This window comes from Scatophagus argus, chromosome 11, assembly GCF_020382885.2.
Source record: "Scatophagus argus isolate fScaArg1 chromosome 11, fScaArg1.pri, whole genome shotgun sequence".
Classification (NCBI taxonomy): domain Eukaryota; kingdom Metazoa; phylum Chordata; class Actinopteri; family Scatophagidae; genus Scatophagus; species Scatophagus argus.
In genome coordinates this window covers 10,850,526-10,867,542 of record NC_058503.1, presented here as the reverse complement: position 1 = coordinate 10,867,542, position 17,017 = coordinate 10,850,526, and the positions used below count along the sequence as shown (strand labels likewise).

The window sequence follows — 17,017 nt, the reverse complement described above, 5'->3', positions numbered from 1 at the left end:
AGTATACATATAACATGAATAAACATAATATAGATTTTATATTAACAATTCCTTTTTTTAACAAAAATATGTACAACACATCTCGAAGTAGCCAGTTTTACAAATGTTTACATCTTCCTGGAACATCCCAAATACCTCATCAGCACAGTTTTTAAAAGATAGTTGCAACCTCTAATGCCGTAGCCACAGTTACAATATTTGGACCCTGTTTGTGTAATTCAGCACCACCAGCATCGCGCTGTTGTGTGGGAAAGTAAGAAGGGAGGGTCCCAGTCCTGGAGAAGGTCTGCATGCTGCTCCTTGATTTTGGCCAATTTGTGCCATAACCAGAATCCTTCCAAGACAGGGGATACCCATGAGGATTGCTAAAGATCGGTGCAGGGGAGAAGCCTATTGTGGGTGCATTATCTCTCGGGGCTCTGAAGCCCTGTGGTGGTACTGCACAGTAAGAGCTTTGACAGTCCCCAGTGAAGTTCTTAGCAGCGCTGGATGAACCTGAAATACGAATGGAGAAAAAAATAAGGATGAGGAAATTGCTGATGCAGATGTTACATTATCATCATTTATCATTTATGTCATGCTGGTGAATATTTGTGTTTAATTCAGCAGTGTGAAACTCTGAATGGGAAAACTCACTTTTGAGCCTCGGCTGAAAGGTAATGAAGTTCTTCTTGCCTCCGTCGCCACTGATATCAGAGTCACTGTCGTTAAAGTCACTGTCCCCTTTGCCGCTGTCCTTCACGCTCAGCTGGTCAGTGTTGCCAATGCCACTGCAAATGTAATCAACAGATACAGTATGAGCCACCAGCACTGCACCACATTAGCTTGATTATTGATGTCTTTTGTCACACACAGGGCCTGTCTCTATCCTACCCATCTAACCTCATTCCACAGGAACACCACAAGCAACAAAATGTATGCATGGCGCATGCTAATTTCCCTTTGTGTTCAGTGAGATTTGACTGTGAATAAAGCATATCTTGTCTGAGAAAAGAAATTACATTTAGTTGTCTTACCTCACTTGCAAGCAGTATTTGTCACCTTGCCACACAGATGTTGCTTGGAAATGCTTGGAGGGCAGGAACATCTAAGAGAACAAACAAAATGACAGCAGAGAGCTTAGTTTCCATTTCTGGCACAAAGATCAAGGCAGCACTCGGGAACATCATATGCATATGAAAATAAAAAACGAAAAAAAAAACCTCTTGTAGTTGACTCACCTTTGCCTCCGAGTCCCCACTTCTCTCTTCATACAGGCAGGAATCATCCAGAGAGGAAGAGGTTCTCTCGTGGAAGAAGCTTTGCTGGCCGGTGTATATGTTTGGCTCTGCTGAGCCGAGGATGGGCATGGGCCTGCCATCAAACAGGCTGTGACACACTTCTCTCTTGGAGCCACGGTTTCTGCCACCACGACTGAGTTTGCATGTGACAACAACCACCACTATTGCAATCAACAACAACCCACAACCCCCGCCGAGCATAATAATGACAATTAGTGAGCCATCCAAGCTGAGGGCGTCTTCATCACTTGACCGCAACACAATGACGACTTGGTCTTCAGAGGGCTCTGTATCAGAGATGACAAACCTAATAGTGGCAGTGCTAGAGAGAGGGGACCTGCCATTGTCACTCACGGCGATTTTCATTTCCAGCACATCGCCAATTTCAGCTGTCAGCCATTGTTTTAAAGCAATCTCTCCCGTGTCTTTGTTCATTGTGAATAGCTTTGTGTCACCTTGTACAATTTGGTAGAAGAGCTCGCCGTTCACTCCCTCGTCCTCGTCTTCAGCTGAGACGCGAAGGGCAAGATAGCCAGCAGGTGCATTGAAAGGCAGAGGGATATCAGCGGAGTCATTCAGAAGGACAGGGAAGGTGAAGTATGGATAATTGTCGTTCTGATCCACAATCCTAATCCTGATTGTTGAACTGCTTGAAAGAGAGGGGGAACCTCTGTCTTCAGCTTGGATGACCAACTCAATCTCCTGAAGGGTCTCGTGATCAAAAGACCTCAGAGTGTACAAAGACCCTGAGTGTGAGTCCACAGAAACATAAGTGGACACCGGAGATCCTCCTGGCACCTCTGAATCTATGACTTTGTAAGAGACTTTGGCATTCTTCCCCACATCAGGATCTCGAGCAACAACAGTGGTTATATATGAACCTGGAATATTATTCTCAAGGACTGAAACTTCATAAAGTGACTTGCTGAAGAGAGGAGGGTTGTCATTCTCATCTGTGACACGGATGGTATACTGTCTGACTGTTTTGAAGGGTGGGTTTCCGAGGTCCTCCGCAACCACGGTCAGGTTATACTCTGGGATCTTCTCTCTGTCTAAAGTAGTGCTGGTTACAATCATGAAAGAGTCCCCATAGGCCTGCTGGAGAGTGAAATGCTCGTGCCCGAGCAGGCTGGTGCGCACGTACCCGTTGGAGCCCGAGTCTCTGTCCGTGGTGCTGATCAGAGCCACAAAACTTTCTGCAGCTGCAGCTTCTGTGATGTACGCGACCCCATCGCTGCTGGAAGTCATCGGTTTGATGCTGATTTCAGGTGCATTGTCATTCACGTCCACGACGTCGATCACAACTTTGCAACTAGACGGAACAGAGTTGGCACCCATATCGAAGGCTTTGATGTTCAGCTCGTATGACCTCCTTTTCTCAAAATCAACCGGCGCTTTCAAGGAAACGTCCCCAGAGTAAGGATCGATGTGGAAAAGGCGGCCAACATCTGGCGATAACCCCTCAGCAAACGCGTACGTTACTTCGCCGTTAACTCCGTCGTCCGGGTCAAAGGCGTGCACTTTGAGAACTCGGTGACCAACCGGGGAGTCTTCATTCAGCTCAACTTTCAGCGAGCTGTGTTCAAACGTCGGACTGTTGTCGTTAAAATCCAGCACTTTGATGTTTACAATCATCGACCCGGACTTTGCATGCACACCGCCGTCAGTTGCAGTGACTTCGATCGTGTAGGAGTCCTCCACCTCCCTGTCGAGCTCCCTCACCAGCACCAGCTCAGCAAACTTCACTCCATCCTCCCGATCGCGCACTTCAATGGCAAAATGACTGGAGGCGGAAATGTTGTAGCTCTGAATGTAATTTTCGCCCACATCCTGGTCGAGAGCAATCTGCAGTGGGAATCTTGAGTCCAAGGGAACATTTTCCACTATCTCCAGGCTCGTCTCGTTGCGCGGGAAGTGAGGAGAGTGGTCGTTGATGTCTTTTACCTCGATCTCCACATGGATGAGCTGAAACTTTTCTTTAGAGAGGGCCACGATGTCGAAGGTGATGAAGCAACGCGGAGACCTGGGGCAGAGCTGCTCTCGGTCAATTATCTCTGCAACACTCAGAAGTCCGTCATTCTCCCTCATTTGAATCACAGAAGAGTTGTTTTCCTGCATGAAGCGGAACGAGGTGTCCGGATCATCAGTTGGATCAATCTTTAAATCTCGGGACAAATTCCCTATCTCCGTCCCGGGTGCATCCTCTTCATAGGTGAAATACCTTGTAGTTGTACACTGAACAGTGTAAAATAATGCAAGCACCATGCACAGTCCAAGTCCTGCAACGCTGCAAAATCCCATGTTGAGAGGTTACAGAATGCTGCTCAGAAAAGTCATTAATGATGCGAGCAGTCCACCACTTGTGCTGTGTCAAGTCGAATCACAACGGTTTTAAACTCTGACTTTGCTCTGGGACTATAAGCCTCGGCCTATGCAAATAGCCTGCCCCACCGACCAATGGCCTTCCAGCAGACCACCAACAGGGAAACGTTTGGCTCTGCAGCAAATTGCTGTTCACTTTTGTGTGTGCAAATGGTTTATTAGATAAACTGATTGTGGAGCTCTAATCAGACAGATAACAGCGTTGCATAAATAAATCTGCACATAGCAATTAATTAACTAACTAAATCACTTAAAGGACTGTAGCTATTTGATAGGACTAAGTACCATCAGAAGAAGCTGAAGTCTGGAGCTGTGGGGGGCCTGCAGGACTGATTGTGTGTGTTAGTCAGTCAGTTACATATGCAGAATGTGGTGTGGAAGGAGATGGAATAAGGAAAAATCCACATGTCAGTGAAATTGGAAGTGCTGATAACTGCTGCAAAGAAGACAAGGGTTCACCTTGTGAGAAACTGTTCTGAGCACCATTGGTACCTTGAATGTAATGTTGCTGCATCAGAATGTAGTAGGAGCACTAGAAGAAGTTCTGAGATTCTGAGCTGAAGCATCAACATTAAAAACAATACTCAGTTACAAGTCCTGAATTGAGTGATGTACTTAAGCAACCAAATAATTATCAGCAAAATGTATTTGAAGTATCAAAGTAAAAGCAGAGTGTTTTATTGTATACATTATTGGATTATTTTTAGCGATGGATTAACATGTAAGCAGTGTTTCCGTATTGCAGTTGGTTAAGGTGGAGCTATTTAATATCTTTCTGGGTTGTTTAGAAAATATATCATTTCAAGTTGTCTAACAAGTTAATGGTAAATGATTAATAAGTGTACTGTCAAATGTACAAATGTAGTGTCAGTAAAAAGTACAAAATTTCCCTAACATGGAAATACTCAAGGAAAGCATCTAAAAAATATACTCAGTCAGCTCCTAAGTTAATGTGCTTAGTTACTTTCCTCCGTGAGGGATAAGCAGTGGGAACTGCAAAATTGGAAACTGCAGAAAGCATCTAATAATAAGGCGTTGAAGAATTGGATGGATTTTTATTGTTATTCATATGTATTATAATCACACAGACTTATTAAACACTTTACCCTGACATTTAAACTTAATAAAAAGCCAAAATATGAGTCCATAAATACTTATTTTCATGATCTTTTTCTCTTAATCATACCTATTCATGTAAACATAGCCTCTAAATAATTGCCTAATAAAGGAAAGCAGAAATCTCTCTGTTGTGCAGCCATAGACGGTGGCTCATCTGTCTCATCTGCTCAAATAGCAGAGGAGGAATTTCAATGTAATGCAGTAAAGAAAACACACAAAAAGCCAAACAAGAGTCATTTGAATAGTTTTGTGTTTTGGACACCCACAATGATAATTACACTTATAATATCATTGTGCCTGCATAATCAAGGCCATCTGTATTGTAATAAGCACTTAATTTAACCTTTTCAACTGTAGTTCTAAACCAAGAGACTCTGAAGTCAGCAATAAGCTACAGTAAATGATTACCCCTCCCACCTCAAACACACACCCACCACCCACCCACACACACACACACACACACACACACAGACGCACACACTCACACCAGCTTCCATACAGCTCCCACTGTGATAACAAAAGAGCATGAGTCAACCAGACCTTTGTCAGCCATATGGCTGATTAGCTTCTACTGATTAAAAGGCGTCTAAGGTGCTTCAAAAGGCTCTTGACACCTCACAAAAGTTTGGGTAAGATCTGTCTGAGCACCCAAGAGGGCACATACTGGAAGGTGTTAAAAATCACACACTGAACAGCCACAGAGACCAGAGACACTTGTGATCAGTAAGAGACGATAAGGAGCTCTGTGTTGCCATTTTGTGACTGATTATACAAGCTCAGTTTTGCTTATTTACTAAATGTCCAGCCTTCCATCCATTTTCAGCCATTTATCCAGGGCTGGGTCATGATTGCAGCATGCTAAGCAAAGTAGTTTTCTAGTTGCTCCTGGGGAATTCCAAAATGTTCCAAAGTGGGATAAGATATATAATCACTCCAGTGTGTTCTGGGTATACCGCTGGGTCTCCTACCAGTTGGACATGTGCAAAAACATCCAAAAGAAGACATCCACCACAGGCATCGATTCTTGACAGCTCCGAGCTTCTGCCTCCGCAGTGGAGGCTTTGAACATGGCCCACTTGGATTCCATATCTCCAGCCTCCCCCAGGATGCCAGAGGAATCTTCCAGATATGGGAGTTAAAGACCTTGCAGACATTGGCTCCAGCCAGATGTTCACAGTCCACCTTAATAACAACTTCTCTTCTCTCCTCTTCGCTGCTATGAAAGGAAGCACATGATAAAGTGCCCTCTAGGGTGGTTCAGTATGCAAGACAATGTGATAAAGTGTCTTGTGAAAAACTGTGAAGTGATGCCATATAGGCTGCACTACATGCTAGAAAATTAGCTGGCCTCCATGTGCCCTTTAAGGGCTGAACAGTTAATTGTTCCCTGTGTGTCTTTATTAAACAGGTGTAATCATTATAATATCTGAGTCACATAATAAATAGATTTTGATCTTAACCAGGATTTGTAACTGTTATACCAAATGAGTCACAACTTTCTGTCCACTAGTGTCCCAGTGCATACAGCTGGTGCCCTTTTCATTGTTATAAAGCCAGCCCAAGTTCACCACTCAATCAGCTTTTGCTCTAACATGTTTGATATGACCAGTGCATGACTAGCACGGAAGTCCAATGACGAAGCACCAGTCAGGTTCAGATTGAGCAGGTCAGATTTAATAAATGTGAAAATTGATTTTCTTTTACAGATAATGCTGCCTGTTATTCTTGGCAAGAATACCAAGCAGCATGAACAAAACAAATAACAAATAGTTAAAACATTTTCCAGCAGAGTAGGCCAATTCATAATGTATTCTATTGAAAGCTGCAGTATTTACACATGGAACTTGCAACGTCTTTCAGTCAGATCGCACGAGAGCAGAAGTGGACGTTAACAGTTTGTTCTTAAATCCATAAGACACCAAACCAACAAGTGGTTTTCCCAAAAGATGAATGAATATTATGCCACAAATCATTTGGCTGAGTGTTATTTTGTTCTATATGCTGAGGCTGGCCAGTACAAAACTCAACACAAATCATTAATCTTCTAAGTGCAGCAGCATTGCATCATCACTTGTTGTACTTCAACACTGAGTGAGAAATATTGTGATGTTGAGTTGACTGTAAACATGAAAGGGTGACTCTCTCATTCATAATCTACTCCTTTCTTGGTTATGTTTCTTCGCTCTCTATCTCTATTTTCATCCTTTATTAAAAACAAGATCAAGCTGAACAGCCAGAGGGGGGGATCAAACATAAGATACTTTTTGCCATTACCAGACACACAAAGCCTTCAGCACAATAGTCCCATGCTGGCTGGGTGTTGAAATCCAGGATTTTATGGCAAGAGGAGTCAGAAGGTAAGGCAGAATTATTAGCCAAATTAGTTGTTTGCCACTAAGAGGATTACACTTTAATCTTATCAGATGTCTCACGCACTTACCACTTTGTGATGCAACGGTTTTAAGGTAACGACTGAGCAGCTGTGGATGAACATATTTCAGTCTGACATTAAAGCACAGACATAATTATTAAAACAGCAGTTGCACAGGTAACGATGACTTGTTCAATTCAGATGTTTTTTTAATGTTGTGTTAGAACTAACTGCTTCGATACAAAGCATCACCTACACCTGTATGAAGTATTTTTGTGATGAATACATTACTGCAAGGTCACGAGAGGTCTGACTACAAACAAAGCCTGGCTAACACGGGACTGATACTTGTTTGTCACTTAAGTCAGGTGATTAATGCAGATCACGACTTGATTAAGACGTGTGTGGTGACAGTAAGAGCATTACAGCAGATTAATGTGTTTGACCATCTGTTCTCTCATTGAGGTGATTTTAATTAATGGTAAGAATATTGTTAATCTTGCTTTTGCAGTCAACATAAGAGTAATCGCAGTGATGGTCAGAAATCAGTCTGATGTCAGCCATTGCTTGACAACCATTTGAAGATTGTGTTTACTCCTCCTCACACGCCACCAGGTAGGAAGGCAGGAAAAGCATTTGGTGACACTGGGAGCAGCAATCCTGACATATGCCACTGGGAACAAATGTCTCAAAGGCCCACCTTTTGGATAACAGCCACCATGTCACCCACTGCTAGAAAACTGTTAGCCAATTTTTTGTTTTTTTCTTCATTTATGTAGTCTCGAAGTCCCCAGTTTTCAGCCAAACACTTTGAGATTCAGTCAAATATTGAAGGAACTTGAAAAAAATATATATTTTTATATGACTGTTGATTTCTTTTTTTGTATGTGTGGAATTTAAAGGTCTCACTGAGATTACTTTGTGGGGGATTGTAAAATATGCAGTTTAAGTGATCAACAGGTGAAGTGGGAAGATTGGAATTTTATGTGCAGGATGTATGAGTTTTGATTTGTACAAGTTTATTTTATGAAGCTATCTAAATGATATCTGTGCACATATATACACAACAAGACAAAGTGGCACAGTCAGATGCAGGGTTTACAGACACATAGCAGAACATGAGCATGAAGCACAAACGAGCTGCTATGCAGAAAAGTAAAATGTAACACAGAACAAAATCACCAATTTCCTAACAATTGTCCTGATTTGAGTTCATGACAGCAAAAGCGAGTACTGTGCTGCATGTTATGCCGTCCACTTAAATCAAAGTTGTGACATGCAAATGTCGTAATCATACTGCATGTACTATTGAATTAAATATAAAACACATTCACTCATTGCAGGTTGTTCCATTTGCAGTAATAACAGGTTTTTACACTGTGGTTGGTAACATCATCCTAACAATTTTTTTCAAAACTTACTTACTCATAAAACCAAAAAAACTTACATTTCAAAAAATTTGACATGTAGACAAATTTTGATTGAAATGTGACCACACCACCATACCTGTGTACCTGTGGATGATGAAATATGTTTAAACACCTTTAATTCACCTTGTGCCTGGCTATTTACCAAGTTATACACAAGTCCTGATACTTAATACCTAAATAAGTTCTTCTGATAACAATACAGTCTCAAAGAGAGATAGATTGTTTTTTGTGACACAGCATTCGTTAAATTTAGCACAGACTTTCTGCTATGGCTGGAAAGTCATCGAGCCATTTCAGGCCAACCCCTTATCAGTTTCTTCATCTCACTTTAACCTTAGGTGCTCTAATAAACTGGGGGTATACATGTCACAGCTCTGGCCGTGAGGGTCACGTGGAAGGTTTAATCTCAGCCATTTGGGCTGTCTGAAAGGCAGATAAAACAAGATTATCCTGTGCTTGGTATTGGCCCTTGGTGTGAGGAGAGGGTGGAAGCATGTTAGCAGCAGCTGTGGAGGTGCCAAAGACTCAGACTGGCTAGTGGTCTCTGTTGCTTTTGGCACCTCCTGCGGCGCTACAGGCACAGACACCCCCCGTTTTCCCCCCCACCACAGCTTCCTCACAGCTCTCCAACTGATTACAACTGGCCAAATGTTTAGCATACTGTCCCTAATCACACTTCACATTCTGTCACAATATGCTCCTAAATAGCTTTTTTAGGGGTATATAAATCACATAGGTACTTGTAGCCTTGATGTTATTAGGTTTAATTGTTTATTTCCCTTCCTGTTAGCTTCTTTTGTTGCCTCTGTTGCTTTGTAACTAAGGCGTTCAGATCAGGAGGAATGAAATCTCTTTTGCACAGCTACTGAATTCAGGACAGACGAAGTGCAACTTAAAAAGATGTATTTGTAAAACAAAGATCAATTATGGAAATACATGCATAACATAAGAAAATCATAAAAAATACCTTACTATTTTATGATAAATTAATTAGTCTATTAGGGGCATGCATGAATAAAACAAGGTTTGCCTGTAATAAGATCTCAGTGGACTCTACATGTTTTAAACAAATTCAGAACATTAATATGGATGTCGTGTAAACATGTTTCTAGGATTTTTCCATTTGGCCACAAAAGGCTGAGTCTATTAAGAAATTTGGAAAGACAGATTTTGTTGTTTAAATCTCCTAAAAGCCGAGGCAGATCAAAAGAGGCATTAGTATTCAGAGACAAACCGTGTTTGGCAGAGGTTCCTCTACCCCCACTCAACTCCAACCATTCCCCACTGTGTAACTAATGCTGGCTGCCTGTGAACGATTGGAACAACAGTTGCTAGCTGCACTTCATTATGCATAAGCATTTTTGAATACGCATTGACCATATGCACAAACAGGTATGCAACTGCTGCACACAAGAATATTTGTCATCATAATTTAAGCACCAAGTGGAAAAAAAGAGAAAACCCTGTCTCTCCGCTGTTAACAAAATACCTGCTTGAGAATCATAATGACAAACAAAGCGAAACAGGTTTTGGAATTGAGGCCAGTCATTTCAAAATGGGGAGTCAACCCTAAAGGTTTGGATTAAAACCAGGGATGAGAGTGCCATCTACAGGTTGAAGCTTTGCCATATAATATGAAATGACTTACAAGCAGCAACAAATACTGAAATCATGCGTGCATGTTCACAAAGTACTTTTCTCACAGAAACACATCACTATCACAGATCTCTTACTAACCCATGATAAATTAGTATTTGAACCACCTGTTTGAGGAAACATGTTGTCCCGACAGGCTAATTAGTGCAGAGGCAATCTCAAAATAGTGTACAAACCAAATGGATTGTACCTGAAATCAGCCCGTCTTCTCAAGTGTGGCCTCGGTATGTGCTTTACACTTTGTGTTTGTAAAGGCCCCACTATGGACTTCAGTCCGATTATGATGACTACTTCACATTTCATGCCTCATATTGAATTTCACCGCCTTAAGCTATGTGGATGAGGGCCCCCGAAAGATCAGCAGGCCTGCACATTAACCTCCAGTGATATTCTGTGGGTGATGATTGCAGGCACATATTTGACTTGACATAACCATATCCAACTTTCACTTTGATTTTCATTTTCCACATCACCGCTGAACTGGTCATTGTAGATACTACAGTGCTGAAAAATCTCCTTGTTTCAGTGCGAGGACGTACACACTTGCAATCCCTATTCCCATGGCTCGCTGGCTGTTACTATATCAGGTGAGGTAAATAAATTTAATTCTCTCTTGAACGGTCATATTATTCAAAGCAGGGAAGATTAAGTGTAGCTTCCTCGCTTGTGTGCACATGTAAAAATGTCTGTGCATGAGTATATTTTTATGTGCCTCTGTGTGTATGTGCGAATGTGGATGTGAATGTCAATGCTAATTCGTGCCTTTTCAAGGACCAGGTCCCTCTCCTCTTCCCCCTCCTCCGCCTCGAATATATTTCACATCTCCATATTGCCATCCTAGAATGTCGCCTCCTTGAAGCAATTTCCTCTCAGCCATTATCTGATGGGTGAGAACTGCTTCCCATTGGCAGGTGCAGATGACACTTGGGCTGGGCAGAAGCTGGCTGTTAAACGTGGGACTGGCTCCTTACCAAACTCCAGTCTGCCTGGTCCTGACAGCCCCCACAGGGCTGGCCACTGGGGGCGGACTGTTGGGCCAACTGGCCACTGAGGGGTGTAATCACTCCCTCTGACATATTTGGCACAAGCTATCCATTTGCTCCACAACAAAAAGGCCCATACGAACGTCTTGCTTAATCCTGTTAGGCCAGAAGATGGCAACATTGAGGTGGGTGATACACGTCTGAAACACTTCAACCCTGTGATTGTTCATATCATATAAGAGGCTGAAGAAAGCAAGTAAGGATTAAACAGTCATGATAATTTAGGAAAAATATTCCACTTGATGGTCCTCTGTGATGTTGCATTATATGTTACTTTACTCACACAGGTAACAAAATAACAGGAATCCAATATAATCTAAAATCTGATGCAATCACACCACAAAATATGACACAAACACACATAACAATAGGCTTCACAAATATATTTTAAAGACTCTTGCAGGGCTATTAGACTTAATTGCATTATATTTAACAGTGAGTGGACACACACTGCGTATGATGGATATTAATTCACTGGCAAAAGCTTCATAGAGTAGAGAAAGATGCAGAACAGAGACAACACTTTCTTATTTTCTGCCTTTACTTGTAAGAGTTTACAATTAGGAAAGCATAATTGCAAGAAAGGCGCTGGAGAAGACGCCTGTGGTGCGTAGTGTTTGTGCGTCTGTGTGCACAAATGCACGAGTGGAACAGAGAGATAGATTAATGTTGAGGGGCATCAGCTTAGAGGATGTTTTGTTTCCCTACTGTGTGCCGAGTGCAGAGGGGAGTTAAGGGATTCCAATCTGGTCGTCGAGTCCTGCGGTGCGAAGAATGTTTGGAGTGCGCTTGGTGATAGCGGACTCCATTACGGGGCTGAGTCTCAGGGTAGCCTGCCATTGTGCTGGCAAGCGAGGAGGTTAATCAGATCCCAGCTCCATTATGAATGCTTGCTATTTCTAAAGGGCTCTATGAATAGAATACTGTAAGCTCTCGTAAAAATGAATCTAGGGCCTGCGCTTTTACAGAGAAAGGCCTGATAAAGAATAGTGTTGGTGTACATTTGAAGAGATTTCATATTCTCCAGAGCAAAACCAAATGAGTGTTTTATGGGGGCCTAGTTATTAATTATCTGAGATTAAGAAATTCTCTCTCCAGCTCCGCAGCGATGTTTCCCATGTCTGCTTTGTTTTCTGTTGAGGACAGATTATCTTAATTGATTTTCTTAAGTATTAAATTAATTTCATATTGTGAGTTAATGACATCTGCTTGCACAATTGGCTACTTATCAGTCTCTCCTCATTAAACCAGGACACTTTGCTAAACATATTTTTTAGGCTTGCTTTTGTTTAAGTTAATGAGCATATTTATCCTTTGCAATTGTCCTTTTTACGTCTCAATTAATAGTTTTGTGGATAACCTCAGCTGGTAGCTTAGAACCTTAGAATCCCTGCTAGGGTTCACTAACGGGGATTCTTGTCTCTGCTTTTAACCCTTCACACATCAACACACACATGCTGCAGGCAGAGGTTTGTCAGTGTGATTGGACATAGCTGTGCTGCAATGCCCTGTTTGCTTTTCTCAGGTTGTTGTGACTCAACAAAACATCAGTAAAAAGGGAGGCACCTACTTGACAATACCACTGACATGCCTCAAACGTTAGCTGTAAATCTTTTAGATTAGGGAGTTGGTGAATGGTGCTTTTCTGATGGTCCTGCAGATTTATGAGAGTGCACCTGATGTCCTATACTCTAACCATCTGAGGTGTCGTTACATTGATGATCATCCTCAATAGTGGCACAAATAAAAAGATACATCAGAATCCTTTTTCTGCTTTTACCCCTTTATTACTTTGTTTTTGACATTTTGCATGTTCACTCATGTCTTTTTGTCTTCCTTTATACAGTTTGAAGGGTGCCCTACAGCTGAAAAGGCATTATGAAGGCTAAATTACATCATGTGCTTTTGGGATTGAAAATATTTACCATGAATCACAATCAAACTTAGAACGCTTCATGTCTGAGTAGAAAAATGAATGAAGACAACAATAAGACATGACTTCTGGGAATAATGCAAAAAGGAGATTTAGCAGTCTGCCATCACAACAACATACACTAACTGTGATTTAGAGAGCAATAAACGTCTACCTAATAGGACAGTTCACATTTCACACAATTTGTAGAAAATCTAATTTCTTTGTGAAGGCACAGAAGCTGAAATTCAACTAAGCTTTGCTGAACAACAGAGCACTTATATGGGAGGAAATGTGTTAACAGGCTAGACAGTCCTGTTCTCAACAAAGAGGTATTTAAGTGCTGAAGATGAAGTGAGATGGAAAATCTCATTTCCATAACAGAACAGGAAAAACAGTCTAGCAGAAGGTGTTTTTTTTTTTCCCTCTGTTGAATTGTCAGAGCAATCATGGTCGAGCCACAGTCAGGGCAGCACACGAGAGGGGGTTGGGGTAACGGGGTGGGGGTGTGTGAGCCCTCTTTCCCAAAAACACATACAAATGAACTTGAACTATCTCATGCTTGCACACACACACACACACACACACACACACAGAGCAGTGGATACACATAGATGCAGGGATGCACAACAAATAGTGCTTAGTCTCAGAGGAGCAGGCAGTGAGCACATTATGCAAACAGAGGCTTTGTGTGTATGGCACTGAACGTGCCTGTGTGTTGGAGAGAGAAATTAGACTGATTAAAAATCAGGAAAAAATCACAAACTGTTAGATGGATCTCCTAGGGGCTAATTAGTATGTTGAATCTTCAGCCAAAAACACACTGTTTGACAAATCTGGAAATGTAGGTATATTCATGAATTGTCTTCTGAATCTATTTTAAATGTTGGACATGTTTACTTTGCTCTGCACGAGAGCCACAGAAATGTGCAATGAATTTTGGCGGCGTCACATTTTTCTTTTCCTCTGCACAATCAATTTCTTTGCCATACCAAAGAATTTGTAATTCAAGACTCGTGTTGCTCCTTTGGGGTATGAGTTATAGGAGTTACCACAGCATGGAATGAAGCAGAGAGTCTGGACAAAGAGCAGCGGTCAGTCAGTCTGCAAGAATGAGATCAAACTTTCATGTTGAAACCCAAGTAACAGTTCATTTTGGTGCTTCAGGAGCAGGAAATGAACTATTGTTAGCATTTCCAGTCTGAGTTATGTAATAGAAGGACTTGAGGAGCCTGCAGGAGCACAATTGAACTGACCCTCCTCAAAACAGAATAAATATTTAATTCAAGTCAAAGAATAGACTACCTCAGAATATGTTATCCTTGAGCATAAGATGAGCCCTGAAGATATTAGTTCAAGGGAGAGAACAATAATCAGAGCACGAGCCAGTTCTGTTCACCTTTTAAAAAGGGAAAACTGAACAGCAATGCTGCTCTTCAATTTATCATTTATAATTTTAGATTTTTAATGCACCTGCTAGCAGCACAGTCAGTCAGTCAGCCCATATGAATATATTCAACAACACACAGAGACAGTGAACAGAGGGAGATCTGTTTTATGTTTTGAGTACAGGCAGAATTCTAGTTTAATATTTAAACTGCCTTTCCTACCGTCTGGAGTTTCCAGTGTGCTACTCAGTGTGACTATTTCGATTGCTTTTTGTACTCTCATGTTAACAGAGCAATGGTGCCTGGTAGGTCGAATGGCCATGACATGACAAACAGCTGCACAGATATTTAGATGAGAAAGGATGTCGACGTCAAAATATCACGCATTCACATTCAGTTTCAATTACTCAGTGTTTCAAACTACAGATTTTGTTGTGACAGAATTTATAGAATTTGACCCTGATGAAGACTTGTAGGTCTATTTTACAGACATTATGTTTATAGAATAAATTTATATTATTTCACGTGAAGGAGTGCCTCTTATCAGAGTGGATGTAACCTTAATATTCAACAAGACTTCAGGACAAGATCTTTTTTTTTTTTTTTTGGACTTTCACTTGCCTGACCAAATAGCACCTTTGAGAGCCATGCGGCGCTTCCTTCTTCCATTGTAAACTACAATGTAGTTTCACTGCAACAGATACAGCGTAGAGACTAGTACTCCAGTGACTCTGGCTGTAACTCAGGAGATGGGTCTACAGCAGCATGCATAAGAAGAGGAAAAGTACTATGTGTTTCAGAGCACTGTTATCTCTGGTTCTGTGCTGACAGACACACTTTGTATTTCTAGAAAAAAAGCTGATGTTTGCAGTGAGTGATTTCATTTGCTGCTCCAACCTTTGCTCGGAGTTGGTGTCTCTGTTTAGAGCTTTATTGCCAGCAGGGCACACACTGAGCTAAGGATACAGTCATGAGCAATCCAGCAGGTCAGTGAAGCACACCTGTGCCTAATTAACCTTTGTGTGCCCGCGTATTTGTGTGTGTGCGTTTGAGTTGGACTATTAAGAAGGCTGAGGACCAAACCAGGCACATGCACCAGTAAATGGCTGCTTGTATAAAATGTTAACCCAACAATAGGAGCATTTACTTAAAAATAATTGAGTCAAGCAAGGTAGAGGAGTTTTGATTTACATATTAGTAGACTGGGCTTTATATCAACTAATCTAATACATTAATTTATAAATGAATAAAATAATCAAGTGATCAACCGAAGTGCCGTCATGATTTATTGATTAGATGAAAAGGATAAAGCTGCAGGTTCTGCAAGAAAAGGGGCAGAAACTGACAGGAGGTTTGCTGACGATGAAAAGAGTCCTATGTGACCCAAATTTGCAGCCACACACTTCTGCTCAGTAAATGCCATGTGCCACAGCGAAATGGAAACTGTCCCCAGTGCACCCACAGTCTGCCACCATGGAAACCCAACAGCAGAACCAGTATTCAATTATTAACCCATGATGCTAAAAAAAAACAAAAAAAACAACAACCAGATAATAACCTGGGCCTGACTGGAAATAAAAGACAGTGACAGTTAGACAGGAGTACATCATAAAAGTAAATTATTCCACATGCCCTGTGGCTTGTACATACTGCCTGTTTCACAGATATTCACCCTGAACCAGACAGCTACAAGCCCGCGTGTCCTCGACGCAGTCACGACCTATCACTGCGCAAGAAACAAAACAATCAGCCAACAAATGCTTTACATTAGCAACATATTAGCTAACGTTTCATGATCATACCTCCACAAAGCGCACTGACTGAGATACAGACCTGTTTAGCTTTGTCACTGATTTTAAAGTGTTGAATTTAAAGCTTGCCGACAAATAGTCACTATCACGGTGACTGAATTAAACCTTCACAATGTACTTGGTGCATTGTGTAAAACCATCTTTCTTAAGGGATGTACAAAGATTTGAGTCTGCTTATCAGACATCTCAGCTTTGTGCAACATCCCACACAGCATTTCACTTCATGTGGTGAGTGTCCTTCAGAGATTGTTTGAATTGCATGAAAAGAGGTCTGCTTCAATCTAACCTCTCCTTTTACGATTTCCATACCTGCTGAGCCACTTGACCCTGTAGTTCTTGGATTGATACCCAAATTAAAGGAACATTTCCTCTCAAGTGCCAGTCAAAGTATTCAGTCATTCAATTTTGAATTTTTTTTCTCAGACAGATCATCTACGGTGACATAGGCACTGTCTTTGGAAATACCTGTTTATATTGATTTTTTCTGTATTCTAAGCACCACAAATGAAAATCCACTGATCTCAATATTGTGTGCAGAGAGAAATTTCAGTAATGGATGGGTGAAAACCTTGGCAAATGATTCAAAAAACTGTCTGCACTGGTGATTAAAGAATAAAATTGGTCA

The 17,017-nt window shown here is 41.4% G+C and overlaps 1 protein-coding gene across 1 annotated transcript; it reads right to left on the bottom strand.

Moving 5' to 3' along the window:
* Positions 1-3,650, bottom strand: pcdh8 (protocadherin 8). Its single transcript, XM_046404301.1, has 4 exons — positions 1,221-3,650; positions 1,017-1,087; positions 637-770; positions 1-495 (listed from the first exon to the last, which is right to left on the bottom strand). Exons 1-4 carry the CDS (start codon positions 3,579-3,581, stop codon positions 152-154), a joined length of 2,910 nt encoding a protein of 969 aa, XP_046260257.1. The 5' UTR covers positions 3,582-3,650; the 3' UTR covers positions 1-151.
* Between the last annotated feature and the right edge of the window lie 13,367 nt (positions 3,651-17,017).

Bases quoted from the DNA above. Each gene is read 5' to 3' on its own strand.
- pcdh8 (XM_046404301.1), bottom strand. From the start codon at position 3,581: ATGGGATTTTGCAGCGTTGCAGGACTTGGACTGTGCATGGTGCTTGCA. The intron at 1,088-1,220 runs GTGAGTCAACTA...TTGTTCTCTTAG, and splicing joins GTGGGGACTCGGAGGCAAAG to ATGTTCCTGCCCTCCAAGCA. The intron at 771-1,016 runs GTAAGACAACTA...TTACATTTGCAG, and splicing joins AAATACTGCTTGCAAGTGAG to TGGCATTGGCAACACTGACC.